At 44.9% G+C, this 17,981-nt stretch overlaps 1 protein-coding gene across 1 annotated transcript in view; it reads right to left on the reverse strand.

Moving 5' to 3' along the window:
- Window positions 1-17,981, reverse strand: part of SATB2 (SATB homeobox 2) — a 127,969-nt gene that overhangs the window by 23,563 nt on the left and 86,425 nt on the right. The window contains exons 7-9 of the mRNA XM_062498186.1: window positions 17,088-17,300; window positions 12,370-12,525; window positions 416-613 (exon numbers count right to left, since the gene is read on the reverse strand). Coding sequence (XP_062354170.1) covers window positions 416-613; window positions 12,370-12,525; window positions 17,088-17,300 — 567 coding nt within the window. The remainder of the gene's footprint in view (window positions 1-415; window positions 614-12,369; window positions 12,526-17,087; window positions 17,301-17,981) is intronic.

Here is a 17,981-nt window from a genome sequence, read left to right on the forward strand (position 1 = left end):
TAAGTTTGTTGCGTGCATGATCAGTTATTAGGAATATACAGTAAGCTGACTTTCTCTTCTGACTGAAGCTGGAACTGCAAAGAAGAGAACCTGCAGTATTTTCACTTTGTTTTCCACACACATATTTGTATTTATTTATTTCTCATTCTACTAATACCTGAGACAAGAGTAGAACAAGGATGTACCAACCAAAAAATTCATACTAGTCAGAAATGTTTCGAGGAGCGAAACAATCCCAATGCGGCTGCTAAATGAAGGCTCGCTCCTCACAAAATACTCACCGTGGTCATTTCAGAAGTACTTTTAAGTTTCAATCAATACACAAAAAGCCTATCACCATGCTACACTCTTGAAAGGCCCTGTGTCACCCAGTCCTCCCACACAGACACCCCGAGAAGGCAGACGGCGCTCTGACCTGCACGGGCTCGGGCGTGAGCTGCACCACGTGCTGCATGCGCTCGCTGTGGTGGTGTCGGGACTCCTCCTCATAGATCACATCCCTCTCATGCTGGGGAAGGTTCAGGAAGCGGCGAATGGTGCAGAGGTTCTCCCAAAGGGTGCGGTTTTCAGGGCTTGGGTTTTCTTTCCAGCGCAGCAGCTCACACAGCCAGCCCTGCAACAGTAGGGTCAGCACAGTCAATTCACCGAGCACCGAGGAACCAGATGTGAGCGGAAGGTCAGCTAGACTTAAAGCTCTGTGCTGAAAGTTTTGCTGGTCTCATCTCACACATAAACCAACCCCCGCCACCCCAAAATGCCCTTTGGTGTCAACAAATCTGTGATATATTCTATTTCCTGCAAGTTGGAGAAACTGAAACAAGCAGCAGTGCTTAGCAAAAACTAGTGTCTTGTCCTCATCCTATTCACACCATGTTCAAAATGCTCAGATATAAATATTTTTTCTACAGAGAAGATGAAACAGAGATCCAGCCTCACTTTCATTTCAGAACCCCTCCATTTCTTCATCCATCTTCTCAGCAAGAGAAAAGGAGACGTAACTCCTGAGACTTGCTAACAACCCTCACTGCAACCTGCAGCTGCAGAACCAGAAATTCAAAGCTACTCCGAATGTCTAGTAGAATATACTATCATACCAAGACTTCTGAAATGCTGACACTATGTTGCACTGACTCCCCTGGCTCTGAACCCCACTAGGATTTTACAAATTTAAATAGTAAAATCTAAGAAAAGATGCAGCCTTACAGAAAGGGAATCCTCTAGTATCTAGCACAAAAGCAGAGAACAGGATCCCGCAGAAGTTACTAGAGATAGCAAGATACTAGGCAGAGGTAATTCTAAGCCCAACTACAGATCGTAGTAAGAGCAGATTTTATTTCTGCCGTCTTGTTTTAAGGCAAGTTTGAAATGCCTTTAAAAGGTTACTGCTATATGTAAGGAGCTGTAGGACCTCTCCACAGGGCCTGACCATTCAGACCTCTGAGGTGAAAGCATCAGCCTCCAGGAAGAGCAAACAACCCTGCACCCACCCCAAGGGCAGGCAGGAGCTGTAGGGGTGAGGACAGCCCCGCGTGTGCAGAGCGCGACCCAGAGTCCCCAGCAGGTGAGCCAGGGATCGTGGCTGCTGCTGCTGCTGCTGCTGCTGCTGCTGCTGCTGCTGCTGCTGCTGCTGCTGCTGCTGCCCGGTGTGGGGACACAGCCAGCCTGTCCTGCTTGCCAGAAGCCAGCCCGCTCGGGGCTGGGGACAGTGGCTCCCCTCCTGTGCCGGCACAGGAGACGCAATGCAAATGACAGAAGACGAGAAGATAACGCCGAGGATGCTGTCAACGCGCCTTACTGACTCCTGTCAAAATATTTTACCTAGTAGCTTTATAACCCATCATTTTCAAGCTACGGCTCAGCATTCTGACACCATTTTGACAGGCACCTTACAATACCTACAAGATAGCTTGATCGATGTTAAAAATGTTCGGTACAAGAAGCAGCCAAAATTGTGTTTTTCTGAACAGTGACCAGAGCAAGCTGAACAGCCAGGTTCATTACCAGCCCACAGGGGGACTTTTTGGTATTGCTTTTTTTGTGTAACAACTTGTAAGCCATTGACAACTTCTACCGTGCACTCTAAACCCGTGTATAATATCATAAGCTGTTGTTTATCTTACTCTCCACTGTGTCTTCTGCCTTCACCCCCCCAAAAAGGCAAGATTTGATTATCTCCGCTGCATCAGCCAAGACAGCAACACCAGCTGTTCTCATTGTGCAGCCTCTTCCTCACGGCCTACATGTTAATAACCTGATCATTCCATTTTCTCCTTCAACTGCCGGCTGCAGCACAGCGAAGAGACAAAAACCCAGGCCCATCTGCAGCAGCTGTAGGCACTGAACTGTGAAGCCACCAGGGATTTATAAACTAATCTGTAACACAACACTGCCTTGTTTTTACAAGTGAGAGGCCACATTTGTGCAGACCTGATCTTTTCTTGCAGTAAACTTGGAGGGCTGGGGGGTGGGGGGAGCAAGGATGAAAACAAGATATATAATAATTTACTCAGGGAAAAAAAAAAAACTCTGTTGTATTTTCAAAGTGTTTTGATTGGTATTTGGGTAATCCTTCAGCCAGGTGAAGTCTGCATTTTAATGTGGTTTGACCACATCCCTTACCCTCAATTCTCCTCCTTCCACTGCCGAGAAATCCCCCAAAATGTTGTCTCTTTTAGAGAAAATATAGGAGGAAAATCTCTCAGCTCCACAATGTTTTCTCAGGGGTTCCTCCATACAGAGGAAATAATTTTTGAAATGGTAAATAAACCATCTGTAGAAAAAATCAGCTCCTGTTGCTGCCCGTTTTCAGTGATCTGAGTAAGTCTTTCCAAAGGAACTCTTTCAAGATGTTTCAAGCAGGTATGTTTAGCACCTGCTGGAGGATGCTGCAGCACAAAGCCCCGTGGTGTAACAGAAAGTACAGAACACGAGCAGGCATGGCCAGGCCAGGTCACCTCCCACACCGGGTCACCTCCCATACCGGGCCGGGTCACCTCCCCTTCCCGGGTCACCTCCCCTTCCCGGGTCACCTCCCCTTCCCAGGTCACCTCCCCTTCCCGGGTCACCTCCCCTTACCGGGCCGGACCGGGCAGGCCCACGGCCACGGCCGCGCTTAGATTGATGTGTCCCGTCATCATCGGCGCTCGTCAGAGCCGCCGAGAGCGACGCTCCGGGCCTCGCTACGGACCAGGCGCTCGCTGCCATTAGTCTTTAAGAAGGACAGCGCTCAATTTGCCTGGCAGCGTGCGAGGTCCTGACCTTGGAGCTATTAGGGAAAAGATTAGACTGCAGCGTGACCATGTGTGCAGACGTGAGCAAACCAAATTAATTTCTGGCAAAGGGAGGCACCAGGCAAGGACCCCGCCATCCTGAGGACACCTGAGAACTTCTCCATTCCCCAAAGGAGCTAAGCTAATGGCACGTTTAAAGGAGCCTGGTTCTGAAGGTGAAGCACATCCATGGTATTTAGAGAGATATTAATCCAGTTTCCCCACTAAGTATTTGCTTGGCTGATCAGATTAAGGGATCTAGCCTTCAACAGCACACCCCCACCACAGCAGGCCCCAAGAAATCTGTGATACTTCACAGCCTCAGACATATTGCACCATGTGTACCCAGCTGCTACAATAATTAGCTTATGAATGTATCAGCTGGTTCTGTGATTTTTATAAATAATAACTAACCTACAGAGCAGAAAGATTTCCACGAGCCTAATATTAGCAAGAAATTGCGAGGTTCGCCTAACTGAATTGTCATTGTGCTAAATGCTCTGTCTTCCCTCACGTTGTGCAGGACTGGATCTCCCCCAACGCCATCTATAAATATTTATTTTTGCAGTGTATTTGTGTCAGCTTTCTTCACAAGAGCCATTATTCGCTCACCCCCACACATACACATGCGTACCCACTGTGTGCATGTGTACACTTATCTGCATCAAATCTGTCCTTTCACTGCTGTTTTTCTATCCTTCCCTCTCTTTATTCAAGCATTCATTCAAGACCCTCTCCATCCACCTATGGGGCTGTTTATTAGGCAATAGCTTTGACTAATATGTGAGAAAACACAGAGTGCCGCAGCTTACTCACACATTCTTTGTGGCTGCAAGTAACTGCCTTCCCCATGCACAGATGAAAAGTCTGCATCGGCTTTTTAAAATTATTTATTTAAATAATCTTAGCACGCCATCCAAGAAAGTTTTGCAGTACCAGGCAAAAAAAAAAAAAAAAAAGTGTAAATGTCAAATAAAACAGTGACAGATGACAGTATTCTCTATTGAATAGCACCGTTTCTTCGTGCATGTTCAATGAGAACTCATGAATTATTAATACACAAAATCTCCTTTTACTGTTAAAAATCTCAACTTGGCGTTTTTTGGTTACAATTTTTTAAATTTTCTTTTATTTATTTCTTTGGGGTCTGTGTACGTTACACAGAGCTTTCCAGGAGAATTATTTCATTTAAGAAATGCTAACACACAGAAATTTTTGGAGCTACAGCCATTCACAGTGGATTTTCATCTATAGCTACATTTATTGGCATGAAGAAGGAAAAGTGAAGGAGACACTATCTCACCACCTTTTCCCCCACTCATCCACAGCATCTGAGCTCACTGCATTACAAGTAAATACAACTTCTGTGAACACATTCTGAAAAATCTAACAAATAACACCCCCTTCTCCAGACCCGTAAGATGCTGTGTTTCTGCTCCTGCTTCCCCTGCACATCACAGGTCTCACTCCACCACACAAACAGCCCCCTTGGCTGCCAGATTTACCAGAGAGTTTGATACACACCAGTGTCAATATGGGTGGCAGAATCCAGCCCTTAATGTCAGCTTCTAAGGTTCACAAATGGGAATGTCTTCCATTAAAAATAAGAGGAGGAAAAACAGCACAATTAAAGGATGCTTTTGGCTCTACATTCAGGCACACCCAGTCCTTGTGGTTACAAGGAATTCTGCTCGGAACTTCCTTCATTTCACCCCAAAACTTCTAGAGGCATCGAGAATGCAGCCCAATTTAGCTCATTAAAGAGAGCTGCAGAGAAGATCTGGCCTCTATTTTTGTTATTCTCATGAGACGAGATAAAAATTTTCTAATATTTTGTTTGATAAAAAAATAGTATCATATTAATGTCCTATTTTTAACCTCTCTTTCTGTCTTCTAATCAAACACATTTCCACAGAGCTAAGCAAACAACAACAGAAATCTGCAGAAAGCCAGCCATTCCCATTGTGCTTTTAAGCTGTTAAAGAAACAGCATGCTTAGAACACCAAACCCCCCTCAAGGACAGCGAGCTGGTGCAGCAATCCTGAGCCATATCCTCTGTCATTTATCCCAGAGCCCTGTTTAAAAGCTTGATCCTTTCACTTTTGCTGGGCTTACCCTGGAGCAGGGCAGCCAGACGTACCAGACTACAGCAAGGTCAGCTTTTCCAGCACTCGGGGAAGGTGTGCACAGACCCACTGACCCCCAAAACTGCTTCCTGCAGATCTGCTGCCCTGCAGTCTGCCAAGGACCACATTTCTGACCAAGGACAAAGAAGGCACATGGGAAGAGCTCAGGCTCACATCATGCTGGGGTGCAGGCCCATGTTTACACTTTGCCAAAAGCCACTGCAGGAGGTGGCAGTTGGGTGTCCACGGTGACTTAGTCACAGGCAGCTGTTCTGCTTTGAGCATGGATAAACCTGCAGCTTCACTGACCTTGTGTTTCCCTGCACTTACATTAAAACTGATAACAATAATAATAACAATAATACTGTTAGATTTCTGCGCTGACATTTTCTAGGGTCTCCAGCGAAAGCATGAGTAGGCAAATGAAGAGGTTTTTAGTAAGAGTGATTCAGGAATAAATCTCAAAAATAAATGTAAAAGGCCGTTTCCTCACCCACATCATCAGTGCAGAAAATGTCAACATATGTGACAAAAGGGGAAAAAAAAGCAGCAATGATTGATGCAAGTCTTGAAAGATCTGTAAAGAAATGCATTCCTCAGAGAAGGCTCCCTTCCCTTCCCATGTAGGATCACAGGAGTCCTCTGGACAAACTTCCTCAGCATCTCTTCTCTCTGCTTAGTCTGGGACTCTACAGTGCCAAATGAGCTAGATAATATTCAGCTCTTGTTCCTTAGTCGCCAAACTCTCTTACCATGAATCCAATAAGTGTCTATTAAAATAAATAAACCCCCTAATGATTCAAGATAACCTAATCAAGAAAGCTGAAATGGATAAAAGACTAACTGTAATGGAGAGTTCTGTCATGGCTTCAATGAATTCTTGATGAGGGCCGGGGGAGGGGGACTGAACCTGAGAAGCTTTACTTGGAGAATTTTGATGCAGTTCAAGGTTAATCACTCAATAGTCTGGATTTTCTGAAATGTCTGGTTCTTTTCCTCCCCAGAAAATGCAAGACACTTTCATGAGGGCCAGTTTCTCACTAGCCCCATGAAGCATGAAACTATACAAAAAAAAAATACATGAGTCCTGAAGTACCTAAGATTCATGGGAACACCAGGTCTGCTTAGAGCTCTTGGCCTCGGAGGGAAGGATGCTGTACACTAAGGGTATTTCCAGTATTCCAAGTTCAAACTAGCTTCTCCTCACACTAGAGAGGAAGTGTGGGCTTGTGGTTAGGGCAAGCAGCCCACCCTCAGCTCTCTGGTCTGCCAAGGACTGTGAGCAAAGCCCCAGCTCCACAACTGTCCCTTGTTCATTCAGCTGCTGAGAGGCCAAAGCACTGCTGCAGCTGCTGTCACAGCATCATAGAATAGTTTATGTGAGAAAGGATCTTTAAAGTTCTCTAGTCCAAGCCCCCTGCAATGAGCAGAGACATCTTCAATAATCAGGTTGGACTCTGAGTGACCTGAATGTTTCAAGGGATGGGGCATCTGCCATTTCTGTGGGCAGCCTGTGCCAGTGTTTCACCACCTCATTGTAAAAAGTTTCTTCCTTATATATCTAGTTTGAATTTACTCTATTTTAGTTTCAAATCATCAGCCCTTGCACTGTTACAACAGACCTGGCTAAAGAAGCTCCATTTAAGTACTGAAAAGCTGCAAGGAAGGCACCCAGGACCCTTCTCTTGTCCAGGCTGAATAGCCCCAATTCTCTCTGCCTGACTTCACAGGAGAGGTGCTTCATCCATCGGATCATTTTTGTGGTCCCCTCTGGACTTGCCCCAACAAGTGCAAGTCCTTCCTGGGCTGGGGACCCCAGAGCTGGATGTAGAGCTCCAGGTGGGGTCTCACCAGAGCAGAGCAGAGCAGAGCAGAGCAGAGGATCAGAATCATCTCCCTCAACCCACTGGTCATGCTGCTTTGCCTGCAGCCCTGGACAGAGTTGGCCTTTTGGGCTAAGAGTGCACTTCGACAGCTGTTGTCCAGCTTTTCATCCACCAGCATCCCCAGGTCTTTCTTGGCAGGGCTGTTCTCAATCCCTTAATCCCTCAGCCTGTGCCGATAGTGGGGTTGCCCTGACCCAGGTGCAGGACACTGTACTTGGCCCCCTAAGGTTCATACGGACCCACTTCTCTTGTCCTGGATGGGGTCACACTGTTGACTGCACAAACAAATCTGCAAAAAAGAAGCCCTAGTCCAAAGGTACTTCAAAGAAACTCTAAGTTCAGTCAAGGAGAGAAATGTCTCTGCATTTCCTCCGTATGTGACAAGAACATCGAAATATCAGCACCACAGATATGCCTTAGCTGTAGAGGTTCAAGCCACCATGAAGGCACTGAGATAAGGCTGTAAGAAGTGCCCTGTATGCACACACTATATATACACTACACATCTTCACCACCAGCTGCTTCTTCTAGCTGCTGTTCATCATCACTGAAAGCTAATTAGTGTAAGGCCACAGAAAACACCTATTATAAGCTAAAAGGGAGAGAGAATGCATCCCCTCCTATCAAATGAGTACAAGGGAATCTAAGTTAGGAAGGAAAGAGAGGAAAGGATGAAATTAAGGGTCTCTAAAGGTAATCCTTCCTTCAAGTGACATTCATCTTGCAGTGCCTGTACTTCCTTCTTGGAGGACGAGCAGGAGGTAAGGGCATGGGAAGGTGGCCATGGTATGGAGTCCCATCTAGCATGGAATCCTAGCGTGGATCCTCTCTGGATCCCAGAGAACTGGCAGTGAGGCAGGGATCTTGATGTGAAAAAGGACAGTCAGGATCTTGATGTGAAAAGGATCTTGATGTGAAAAAGGACAGAAAGGCAAGGAACTGTCGTAATGATTTTCATTCAAAGGCCTGGGTTTGTTTTTTTTTTACCTGAAGGGCCTCAACTAAAGGGCTTTTCTGCCCCCAAACTCAAACCCTCATCAAGTTTATTGTTTGTTTGCTTACTTTCCAACAGATCGATCTTTGGTAACTCAACATTTTTTTTCAAATGTTGCTCCAAGGGGTCTCTCTTGCTTTACTGTGCTGCAACTGGAATAAACTCCAGTCTCTTGAAAAAAGAATTTCAGTTTCAAGGCTACACTTTTTATTTTCACTGGACTTGTGAAGGTTCTGTTTGCCCTTCCCAGGGCTGATCCCCAGCAATGTGCTTCCCCATGCAACCCCAGGCAGATTAAGAAGACCCTGGAAGAACTGTGGGAAGTTTGATCTCTATGTTCATACAAACTCTGCCCTCCCTCAGACTGTCAACAAAGGCTCCAACCAGCTCTGCCCACTATTTATTTTGCTAGTCACTTGTTTATTATGAACAGAATTACATTCCTAATCGTATTTTGCAAAGACTAATAAAAAAATGTCTGCCGAGCACAGCACAGCCTCTGACAGGACTTACACTACCAGGGGTCAAAGAGGTGATGCTGCTGTACAGCATTAGAGGCACACAGTCATGGGGGAAATGGTTTTCTCAAGTTGTACTGTAGAGCAGTTGCAGAACTGAATGTAGAAGCCAGTTGTAAAGACCAACAGTCCAAACTTGCACTAATCCAAGGCCAAAGTCTCTGCCTGTCCCACTGCCCAGCTCTGCACACACAGAGGCCACCCAAACCTCTGAAACAGCACACCAGAAACCTGTCTTCTTGTGAATTAAATATAACCAGGGGAATTCAAGTTGCAGACTGGAAACCAAACCCTGGCACTCCAGCCACACTCAGAAACATCCCCAATGTGCTAATACAGGTCCCAGGTTTAGCCACTAAAAGGGCAATAGCAGCTAGCACCCCCAGATGATCCTGCTGTCCATCAGGTACATCCCTAACAGCTGGCAACTAAAAAATGAGGGCAGCTTTAGAGGCTGTCTTGTCAGGGCACTGAGCCCTCAGCTCCTGCTGGCTTCAAATTTCAAAAGGGATGCACAGCACTTCACAAAGGCTAAAAATATCTAGATATAAGTTGCAAGGAATAAAATACAAATTAAGGTAAATAAGTGATGAATAAGTCAATGTCTAAAATGAATGGCTTGAAATCTTCACAAAAGTGGATTCCCTTAGAGAATTCTCACCAGACTACCTTGGTACCTCCATGAGGCTCTGAAACTTGCCTTTATGTTGACTTGTGAGCTCTGTGGTTTGCAACCTCAGTTTCTAGAAATTGCCCTTCTCTTCAGTTGCTGAGACTCTGCCATGACTTAAGAATGAAGAATTAAGGTTACTTGTTAAATTAGAGGTCAATTAACTCCAGCAGTAGATGATGCCACTTGCAATAACTGTTCTCAGTGGGTACCACTCTTCCTGTACAGAGACAGAAGAGGAAATGAGGCCTCCACTGCCTCTGGATGTTCTCTCGGGTACATGACATGCAGCCCTGTGTGTAAAATGTCAAAACATCCCTGTCGGAGATTCACTGCCTGCTAAAACTGTGAAGATCTCACAGCACCGTGGATTGCTGTTGACAGAACAGCAGCGCCCAACATAACACATGCCTTGTTAGCAAACTGGAAGCCTCTCAGTAGTCTGGGGTGAGGGAATAATAGAGGAAGCCAATGCAACACAAGCCAGGCCTGTGGAGAATAGCAAGTGAACGAACCTTGGCGGAGAGTCCAAGCAAAGCCTCAGACTAGCTCTTTTTTCCCCCCTTTCAAACTCTCTCTTCTGCAAACATGGGCAGTTTTCAATGAGCGCTTCCCACCATGTAACACAGCTGCTGAAATCAGCAGCATTTTCACCAAAAATGCCCACAACTGGCACAGCTGGCCTGTGCAAAGCACTGGGAACACCCAACTGCTAGTTTTCAGACAAGCTAGACCTAAGGCTGACCATGACACCGTGGCTCTCCCCCGTGCAAGCAGCTGTGCCCTTGCTTTTGGCACTCCTTCGGGCCAAAGAACAGCCCAGCCAGCGGTGGGACACCACAGGCACACACAGGTGGGCTTTGAGGCAGGGGAGGCCCTGCACCATTGTGGTTCTTGGCTCTGGCTTCCTCTGTCCCTGCTTTCTAGTGTCCCCACAAAGCATTTTCATGCTCCAGCAGAGCGCTGTGACATCTCAGCCTGCCGAATGCTGGGCCATCCCAGGGAGCCAGCACTGCTTTGGCAGGGCTGTGAAACAAAAGAAACATCAGCTCAGAAACGCTGCTTTATTCGCTGCTGCTGAAGAAACAAAACCTTTATGTGCAGTAACTTTGCTTTAAACAATAACATTTGTGGATCCTGTTCCTAACCTTTTGCATCTGGTGTTCAAAATCTGCCCTGCTTTTTTTCCACACGAAAGACTACAGATCTTATTTTTGTTTTGGCGCTGGTGTGCAATGCTGCCAGAGAAGTGCACTCAAGCTGGCACAGCCCAAAGCTGGTGAGCCACCCAAATTATTGTTGGGTGGTTCAGTCCCTCTCTATTTCAAGAAGCCTCTGGGTATAATGACAGGAAGCTTGCAGGCAATTTTAAGCCAAACCTCAGAGAGGCTGGCATTCGGTCTGTGTTAAACACTCCTTATTAAAAGCTGTCCAGTCCGGATTCTGGGTGGAACTTTGATATCTGCATGGAGTAAAGAATAAGGGGCACGTTTGCAAAATCAATTGTGCAGTTTTTATATTTACTGCACGTTTACCACATATGTCATTTATTACACAGTGGAAAACCGTTAAATGCACAGTAGTTGTGCCAAGTGGCATTATGCTTTTAACAGCTTTATTCGTTTAACAGCTCCAGTTCTCATTATATTTTGCCATGTGGTACATGAGATTTTTATGCATTTAACAGTTTAAGAGGGTTCCATGGTATTTTCCTTTTATGTATTTCATACTGAGCCTGGGATTTGGTTTGGGGGGTAGAGGGACTGTAACCCCTGTACCCTGACAAGAGAAAGCAAAAGGCAAAGAAAATCAACGATTACATGAAGAAGGAAAAATTAATCAGATCTCCATGTGTCAGGACACAAATACCTGTCACAAGGACACGGCTTTCCCATGTGCTTTGATAGCTTTTGATGCTGTCTTTTATGCCTTTCAACCTCTTATTTTACATCTACTTTAATGACTGTAATGTTGTTTCCCTGCACAGAGGGAAGTGTGTTTTCAGAGTGCATGCACCTAGATACTTCTATCCCACTCTCTCATTGTCACGTGAACATTTGTGCATTTTTGTGTGCATATTGATGCCCTCTCCTAGCTGAATTGAGTAATTTCATCCAGGATCAGAAGCAGCTCTTTTCACTGAGTAAACAATTCCTTCCAACAGTCCCCAATCCACTTGCTGCCCTTCAAAAAAATCTGTCTGTCCTCCTTTCCACAAAATCCCTTCTGGTGCATTATATTTTTTTAAAATAGTTGGATGAAATTTTTAAATTAATGGATTCTCTTCAAGAATTTTACCCTGATCTAGGTTTGCCTGCATGTATTTTTTACACCCTAGGTAGAAATGAATCCAGTAGAACTCACTGCAGTGCCTTCTCATGCCTTTCTGTAGAAATGATTGGATCCAATGTGAATTATTCACATGGCAATACCGTATGCAGCACATAGAACATGCTAAAAAGGAAGCACCTGCCTAATATGCTGTTTCCCATTGCCTTCCCTCAGTTAACCACTTGAGAAAGCAATCTCATTACTTGCTGAATGAGTAGGACACTACCATTTTGGAAGCTCCCTGTCCTACTAGCAGAGGTGTAAGTTAGGTATCATACGTGGGAAGAGACAGACATGTTTGTACAAAAGGGGAGAAAAAGCTTGGCTGTGAACTGACCCTTTCCTCATCTTCTTTTAAAAGGGAAAAGGAAACCACTTAAGCAGGCAAAAGCCAAACATGACAGGTTCCCCAGAGATGAAAATTATCATTATTACGGTAGGAACAGATGTAATTTTATTGGTGGAAGGAAAAGATGGACCTAGTCCCAACCTCAGAGTTTGCTTTAAAAAAAAAAAACAAAACAAAAAAACAAACAGAAAGCCCCACAACAATGAAATCCCTTATACCACTCACCTGACTTTTATTGGCAGCCACTTTGGCAAACAGAGCTTGAGATACCTTGGCCCTTTTCATCTCCTGTTGGATCTCATCATAAATGGCAGCTGTGATGTTGACGTTGGCACTGTCCGCCTTAATGGGGAGGTCTGTTGTTGGTGTCGAGGTTTTGGCCTACCAAGAGACCATGAAAATAATAATTAAAAAAGTGCTGCTTTCAGCCCAGCCATCTGTGCAGAAATTATCAAAGGATTTCAGTCAGCTGATGCCAAACTGCATTAGCTACAGAGGGACACTTCCTGTCCATTATTCTAATCAGGTTAATTGTGATTGGAAATAATTGCAGTGCATTCCTATAGGACATGCAAGGCCCTGTCAAGTCTGCCCCTCTCCCTCTCCCAGCATGTTTATTGAGCAGCTCAACAACAAGATAGGTAGCTGGGGCACTGGGCTGCAGGCACACACTGACTTTGGCTTTGCCAGCCAGCTACTGCAGCACAGCCACCAGGCTCTACCTTCTCCCCCCCATCTAAAAGTGGCCTACACCTTGGAGGAAGAGCCAATTCTCCCAGAAAAAATGAGTAAATGGGTAGAGGTCTCTAAATAATAAATTATTACTCAATTTAATGCACTCCCTCAAGTCTTCTTCATTCTTTATTAAAACTATACGTATGTCACTTGAGTACGTATGGTTTCCCAGCCTTATCATCATTATGCTAGCCAGACAGTCACCTAATTTCACCTAGGAAATCAGTGGAAATGAAAAAAAAAATCATTTCATAAAGCTGGGCTTTGGCATGCCTTTGATGTGCTGCCCTCATTCTCCTAAACTCATATTGAGATTTTGTGTATTCCACTGCACTCCTTTTAATTGAATGATTTCCCATCAGCTTCTGTGACAAATGAAGGACAATAACGGACGCTGCCAGCACTTTCCCTGGGCTGGCCTACCCCTGCAAGGCTTCTATCAGTACAGTTCAGAAGACTGCTACAGGATATCAATTTTAAAGCCCCTTGTACTGGTGGTCCCCAGAATGCACAGCAGGAGAGGGAGTCAGGGCGTTTTTGATGCTCACTGAGTGCTCCCAGCACCAGCTGCCCCTTGGAGACAGATCTCACTTACTTTCCTGGGCTCAAAGAAGAGAGCTACCAGGGCTGATCACTGCACCCCTTACACCTTTTAAGGGAAATGCAAGTTACTGATAAAAAAATCTTTGCTTTGTCTCGAGACCTAAAGGTCTTAGGAAAGAACACAACATAAATGGCAAAGTTCACACTTCCCAATAGAACCAAACCACCCAGTGACACTCCTATTTGGCCTAATTATGAACCTTTTCAGATGGATCCCATTTTTGCATCAGAGTTGAAATCTGTTAGAGTACATCTAATGTTAATTTTTAACTAGGCAGACATCCCAAATGTCTTTTTGTTAATAGGAAGGTTAACTAGGCAAAACCAAACCATCTGAACTTCTTCCTCTGTTTTGTCATCCTCCAAATCTTCCTCTTCCTGATATCTCTTCTGTACTGAGGCCACATTAATAATGGAGCCAAAATCCAATTAAGACAACACTCTGGACTACTCATTCTTCCTCTTATGACTTCCAGATAAAGCCTTAACCAACCTGTATCTTCTCCCTTTGCAGGCTCAGCAGGCACTGCTCTGGGCTTGCTCCCTGCCTGTCGTAGGCAGGACACATGCAAAAAGAAGATTTTCCCATTCCTTAAGGCCAGCCCCGTGCGCAGGCAGAAGCAGCTGGACAGCAGCTGGGGCAGAGCACGGCCACCATGCCCCGGGAGGCCAGGGCTAAACCTCTGCCACCAGGAGCTGGGTACGGTGCCACACAGGGCCCAACAGGGACACCCCGCTCTGGAATTCACTGTTTACAGACAGATGAGAGCTAGGGAAACTGTGGGAAATGTAAGAAAACAACAAAGAGTTCATGGAAAGGAAAAGGACTGTCCAAGTCTGTCAGGAGTGATTTAACAGAGATTTGTCGGGTACAAAAAAGTCTTCCCAGGCACTGCAGCCTTTGGCTAGCACAGCAGCCGAGGTCACCCCGGCCTCAAAGGCTGTTATGGATGTCTGAGATCCTGAGAAGAACAAAATTAGCATGTAAAGGAAAGATTTAAAATCTAACTCCATCCCGCATGGGTCTCCTAAACTTCTAGGTCCACAGCCACATGTCGGGAAAAAGCCTGCCCTGTACACCCTGAAAGCTGCACCATTTTTTATTTAATCACCAAAAGAGGAAGAGCAAATACCAACCAAAAATAACTAAAATAAAGTATTTAATGGTAAAGGCCTTGATTCAAAGCTGGTCTTGATATTAAGGAGTTTACCACTACTGAAACATCTTACTCCCAACAGTGAGGAAAAAAAGAAAAAGTGTTTGCAACCACAGTGCCAGAGCACTGCACCCAGCCCCTTACTGGGGTTCTGTGTGCACACAGCAACTCCCAACAGCTCAGATCATCTTCCCCATAGCAACTGTACCCCATTCTCTGGATCAATCTCATTCTCATCTTAAGGCAGGTCCTGAGCCAGGGATATCTCAAAAGGGTGCCCTGGGGCTGGCTCAGAGTCGGGGAGAGCTGAGATTGGCTTACTCTGCCCTGCATGACAGCCCCAGCACAAGCATTTCCACAGGTATCTGCCATTCCTCTGCGACCCAGCACACTCAATCCCAGAAGCATTGCTGCAGGATATCTGTATCTATGGAAACCATGTTTCCAATTGCCATTCCATCACCTTCTCTGGCACACTGACACAGTTCCTGCAAGGCTGGTACAGCACCTACCCCTGCTGCCCCAAAGCACCCTGCTCCAGGGTAGCTAAGAGCTGCCTGGGGAGCTGACGCTGCCGGAATCGCGGCGCCGCCTGCGAGGACGGCATTTGTCTTGTCAGAACTAATACCAGGCATATGGGGAAGCACAGTAGCTGTGCTGCCTGCCTGGGAGCTGGGAAGAGCCTCATTTGCAGAGGTGTCCAAGTTGTCAAAACAGCACCTGTGCTGAATGGTGCTGGCCCTCTGAGGGCTGGGGAAATGTTACACAGCGGGCACAAGGCGAGCGCTTGGGTACACAAACCTTTGTGTGCTGCTTTTGCTGATCAAAAACCTCACAATATTCTATTGGATTGTTCAAGCTGAAATAAGGCAAGTATGAGCTGGTTTATACTTCTAGAGTACAGTTTTCTAGCAACATCTAGCTCTTACAAAGGCAGGCAAAAATTTCATTATTTTAAATTATGTTCTGGCTGTGGCTAGAGTATGGGAAAATGGCATATTTCAACACAGGAATGAAACGGGGCTAGAGATCCAATTTTTATTCTCACCAGATTACATCTAAACTCTTAATTTCCTTTCAGTGCTTGATTCTAGTACAAAACCTATTGCAGTAAATATAAGCAGGAGCAAGCTAATTCTTTAATGAAACAATACAGATGCAGAAAGTGGCTACACTATTTGAATAGTAAAATAGGGTACCTGCTATTAAAATCCCTACGTATTTTTATTTTCACTAAAAAGGTAACTAAAAAAAGATGAGGAGAATACAGTGAGTTTCCAGTGTAATGAAAATTCAGTGTCAGATTTGGGTCGCCAGGATAAGTTTTCTTTCAGTGAAAACAGTTCTTTACATCATTTATTCGGTGAAGTGCATCTACATGTCTGGGTTAAACTGAACAACCTCAACAGTATGTACAAAATCAACACAACTTCCCTAAGGATGGTCAGTTTGAATGGAATACTCCACTCCCCACAGCAGTGCTTGCTTGCTTACTATTACTACTTTTAGCAGCTGTGACTACAGAATTCAACGAGAAGTGATCACTGGTATTATTAGAACGGTTACACAGGCCCATTTACTGAAGATTAGTAAAGTGCTAGAACTGATGCATCATGTCTGTACCGCGAGAAAGTTCAGACTCAAGTCAGGCAAATGTCATGACAGGAGTTCATCAGCAGCCCCGTGCAAGCACCCTGACTTTGCAGAGTACACAGGTGGGACTGCATCAGCCTGGTACAAGGGGGGATGACTGCTACAGTGTAGTTTTGGGATGCTCTTTCTTAGTGCAAAGGAATAACCTACTCAGAGAAGAGCAGGCAGCAACAGCACATAAATAAACACATGCAGTTAAGTCAATCAGGTGACAGCTGCTTGGGAGCTCTAAGCATCATCCTCCTTCCCAGCACGCTGTCCATCTCCACTTTCTGTACCTCAAACATTTACTTGTAAAAACCTCTAACTCAAGGACTGTGATTTCCTGTGCAGAATATGGTGCACAGTATTTTCTAACAACATTTATCTAATGCACAATCGACCTCTGTTCACTAGACACTTTTTATGGCAACATATATGAACCAGAAACCCAGAAACTTCCTGTGTTCTGAAGATGGTTATGGACACAGGTAAAAAGCTACATGTACTGTCTTTCCATAATATATTCTACAATTAATGGACATATATCAACAGCCTGTAATGCCCACATGCATTCTTCCAGGCACTAATGTTACATACTCTTCTGCATTTATGGCATTGATTAAATAAGAATGATCATCACAGTGTCTTCCTGACATCCACTAAATGTCTCTTAACAGCCACTCCAAAACGTTATGAAAGATTTTCCACAACTCATCTGGGCAAGGGGAGCAACAGACAGGGGGAAGGATGGAAAGAAACTCCTTTCCTGGAATTACCCAGACAACAAACAGGTAGCAAGGGACTGCATCTTACCTGGGGTGTTCTGGAGGAACTTGGGCTGCTGGCAGCTGAAGACACCATGCTCACGTTTGGGTTCATACTTCTCTCTCTCTCATCCTGATAGATACGATCCCGCTCCGAGTCAGGCAAGTTGAGGAAATTCTGCATCGCCCGTAAGTTCACCAGGAGGGACTGGGAAGCTGTCCTAGGGTCTTCTTCTTTACGCAGTATCTCTGACAACAAACCCTGGGGTTTTTTTTTTTTAAAAAAAAAAAAAAAGCCAGTCATGCGTTGATGGGTTTCTTTGGTTTTTAAAAATTTGTTTAGTGTAACCAGCTGGGTTGCAGTACTGAGAATCTACATCAGAATCTCATGGGCTCTCCCTGAGGGGATGTTTTGTAGGAAAGTGTTTGTCTTCTGGGGGCTGGGGTTTATTTTGGGACTGTCCTATTCTAGCACAGTAATAAGCTTCTGAGTATGGAGATGCTGGATAGGAAGGTAGGTGCACTGGTTAGAAGAAATTGCAGTTATCACCAGGTGCTTGCTGCAAATATTTTCGGAGCTGTTAGATCTCTCTCTCTCTTTCTCTTTTTACTTGAAGCTGGGAACACTTGGCAATCCTGTTCATCTTTGACAAATCTGCCAAGGTTGGTAAATTTAGTTTCGACATTTAAACAGTGCAGGAGGTTTATAAAGAAAAATGTTTGGCTGGGTTTTTATGTTACAGTCCGCTCATTTCAGTTTGGACAGTCATTTCTGAAAGGAGAAAAATGAAGCAATAATAAAACCTTAGAATCTAGCTTTAGGATTTAACCCATTCTTTCATGCCTCATTTTAAAATACCACAGGCTTCACACTGCAACTGTGAATGAATGCCATATTAATCTAGTTTTTAGAAAAGCCATTACACAGCATTCCCAAAACATA

This window comes from Cinclus cinclus, chromosome 9 (genome assembly GCF_963662255.1).
Source record: "Cinclus cinclus chromosome 9, bCinCin1.1, whole genome shotgun sequence".
Lineage (NCBI taxonomy): Eukaryota > Metazoa > Chordata > Aves > Passeriformes > Cinclidae > Cinclus > Cinclus cinclus.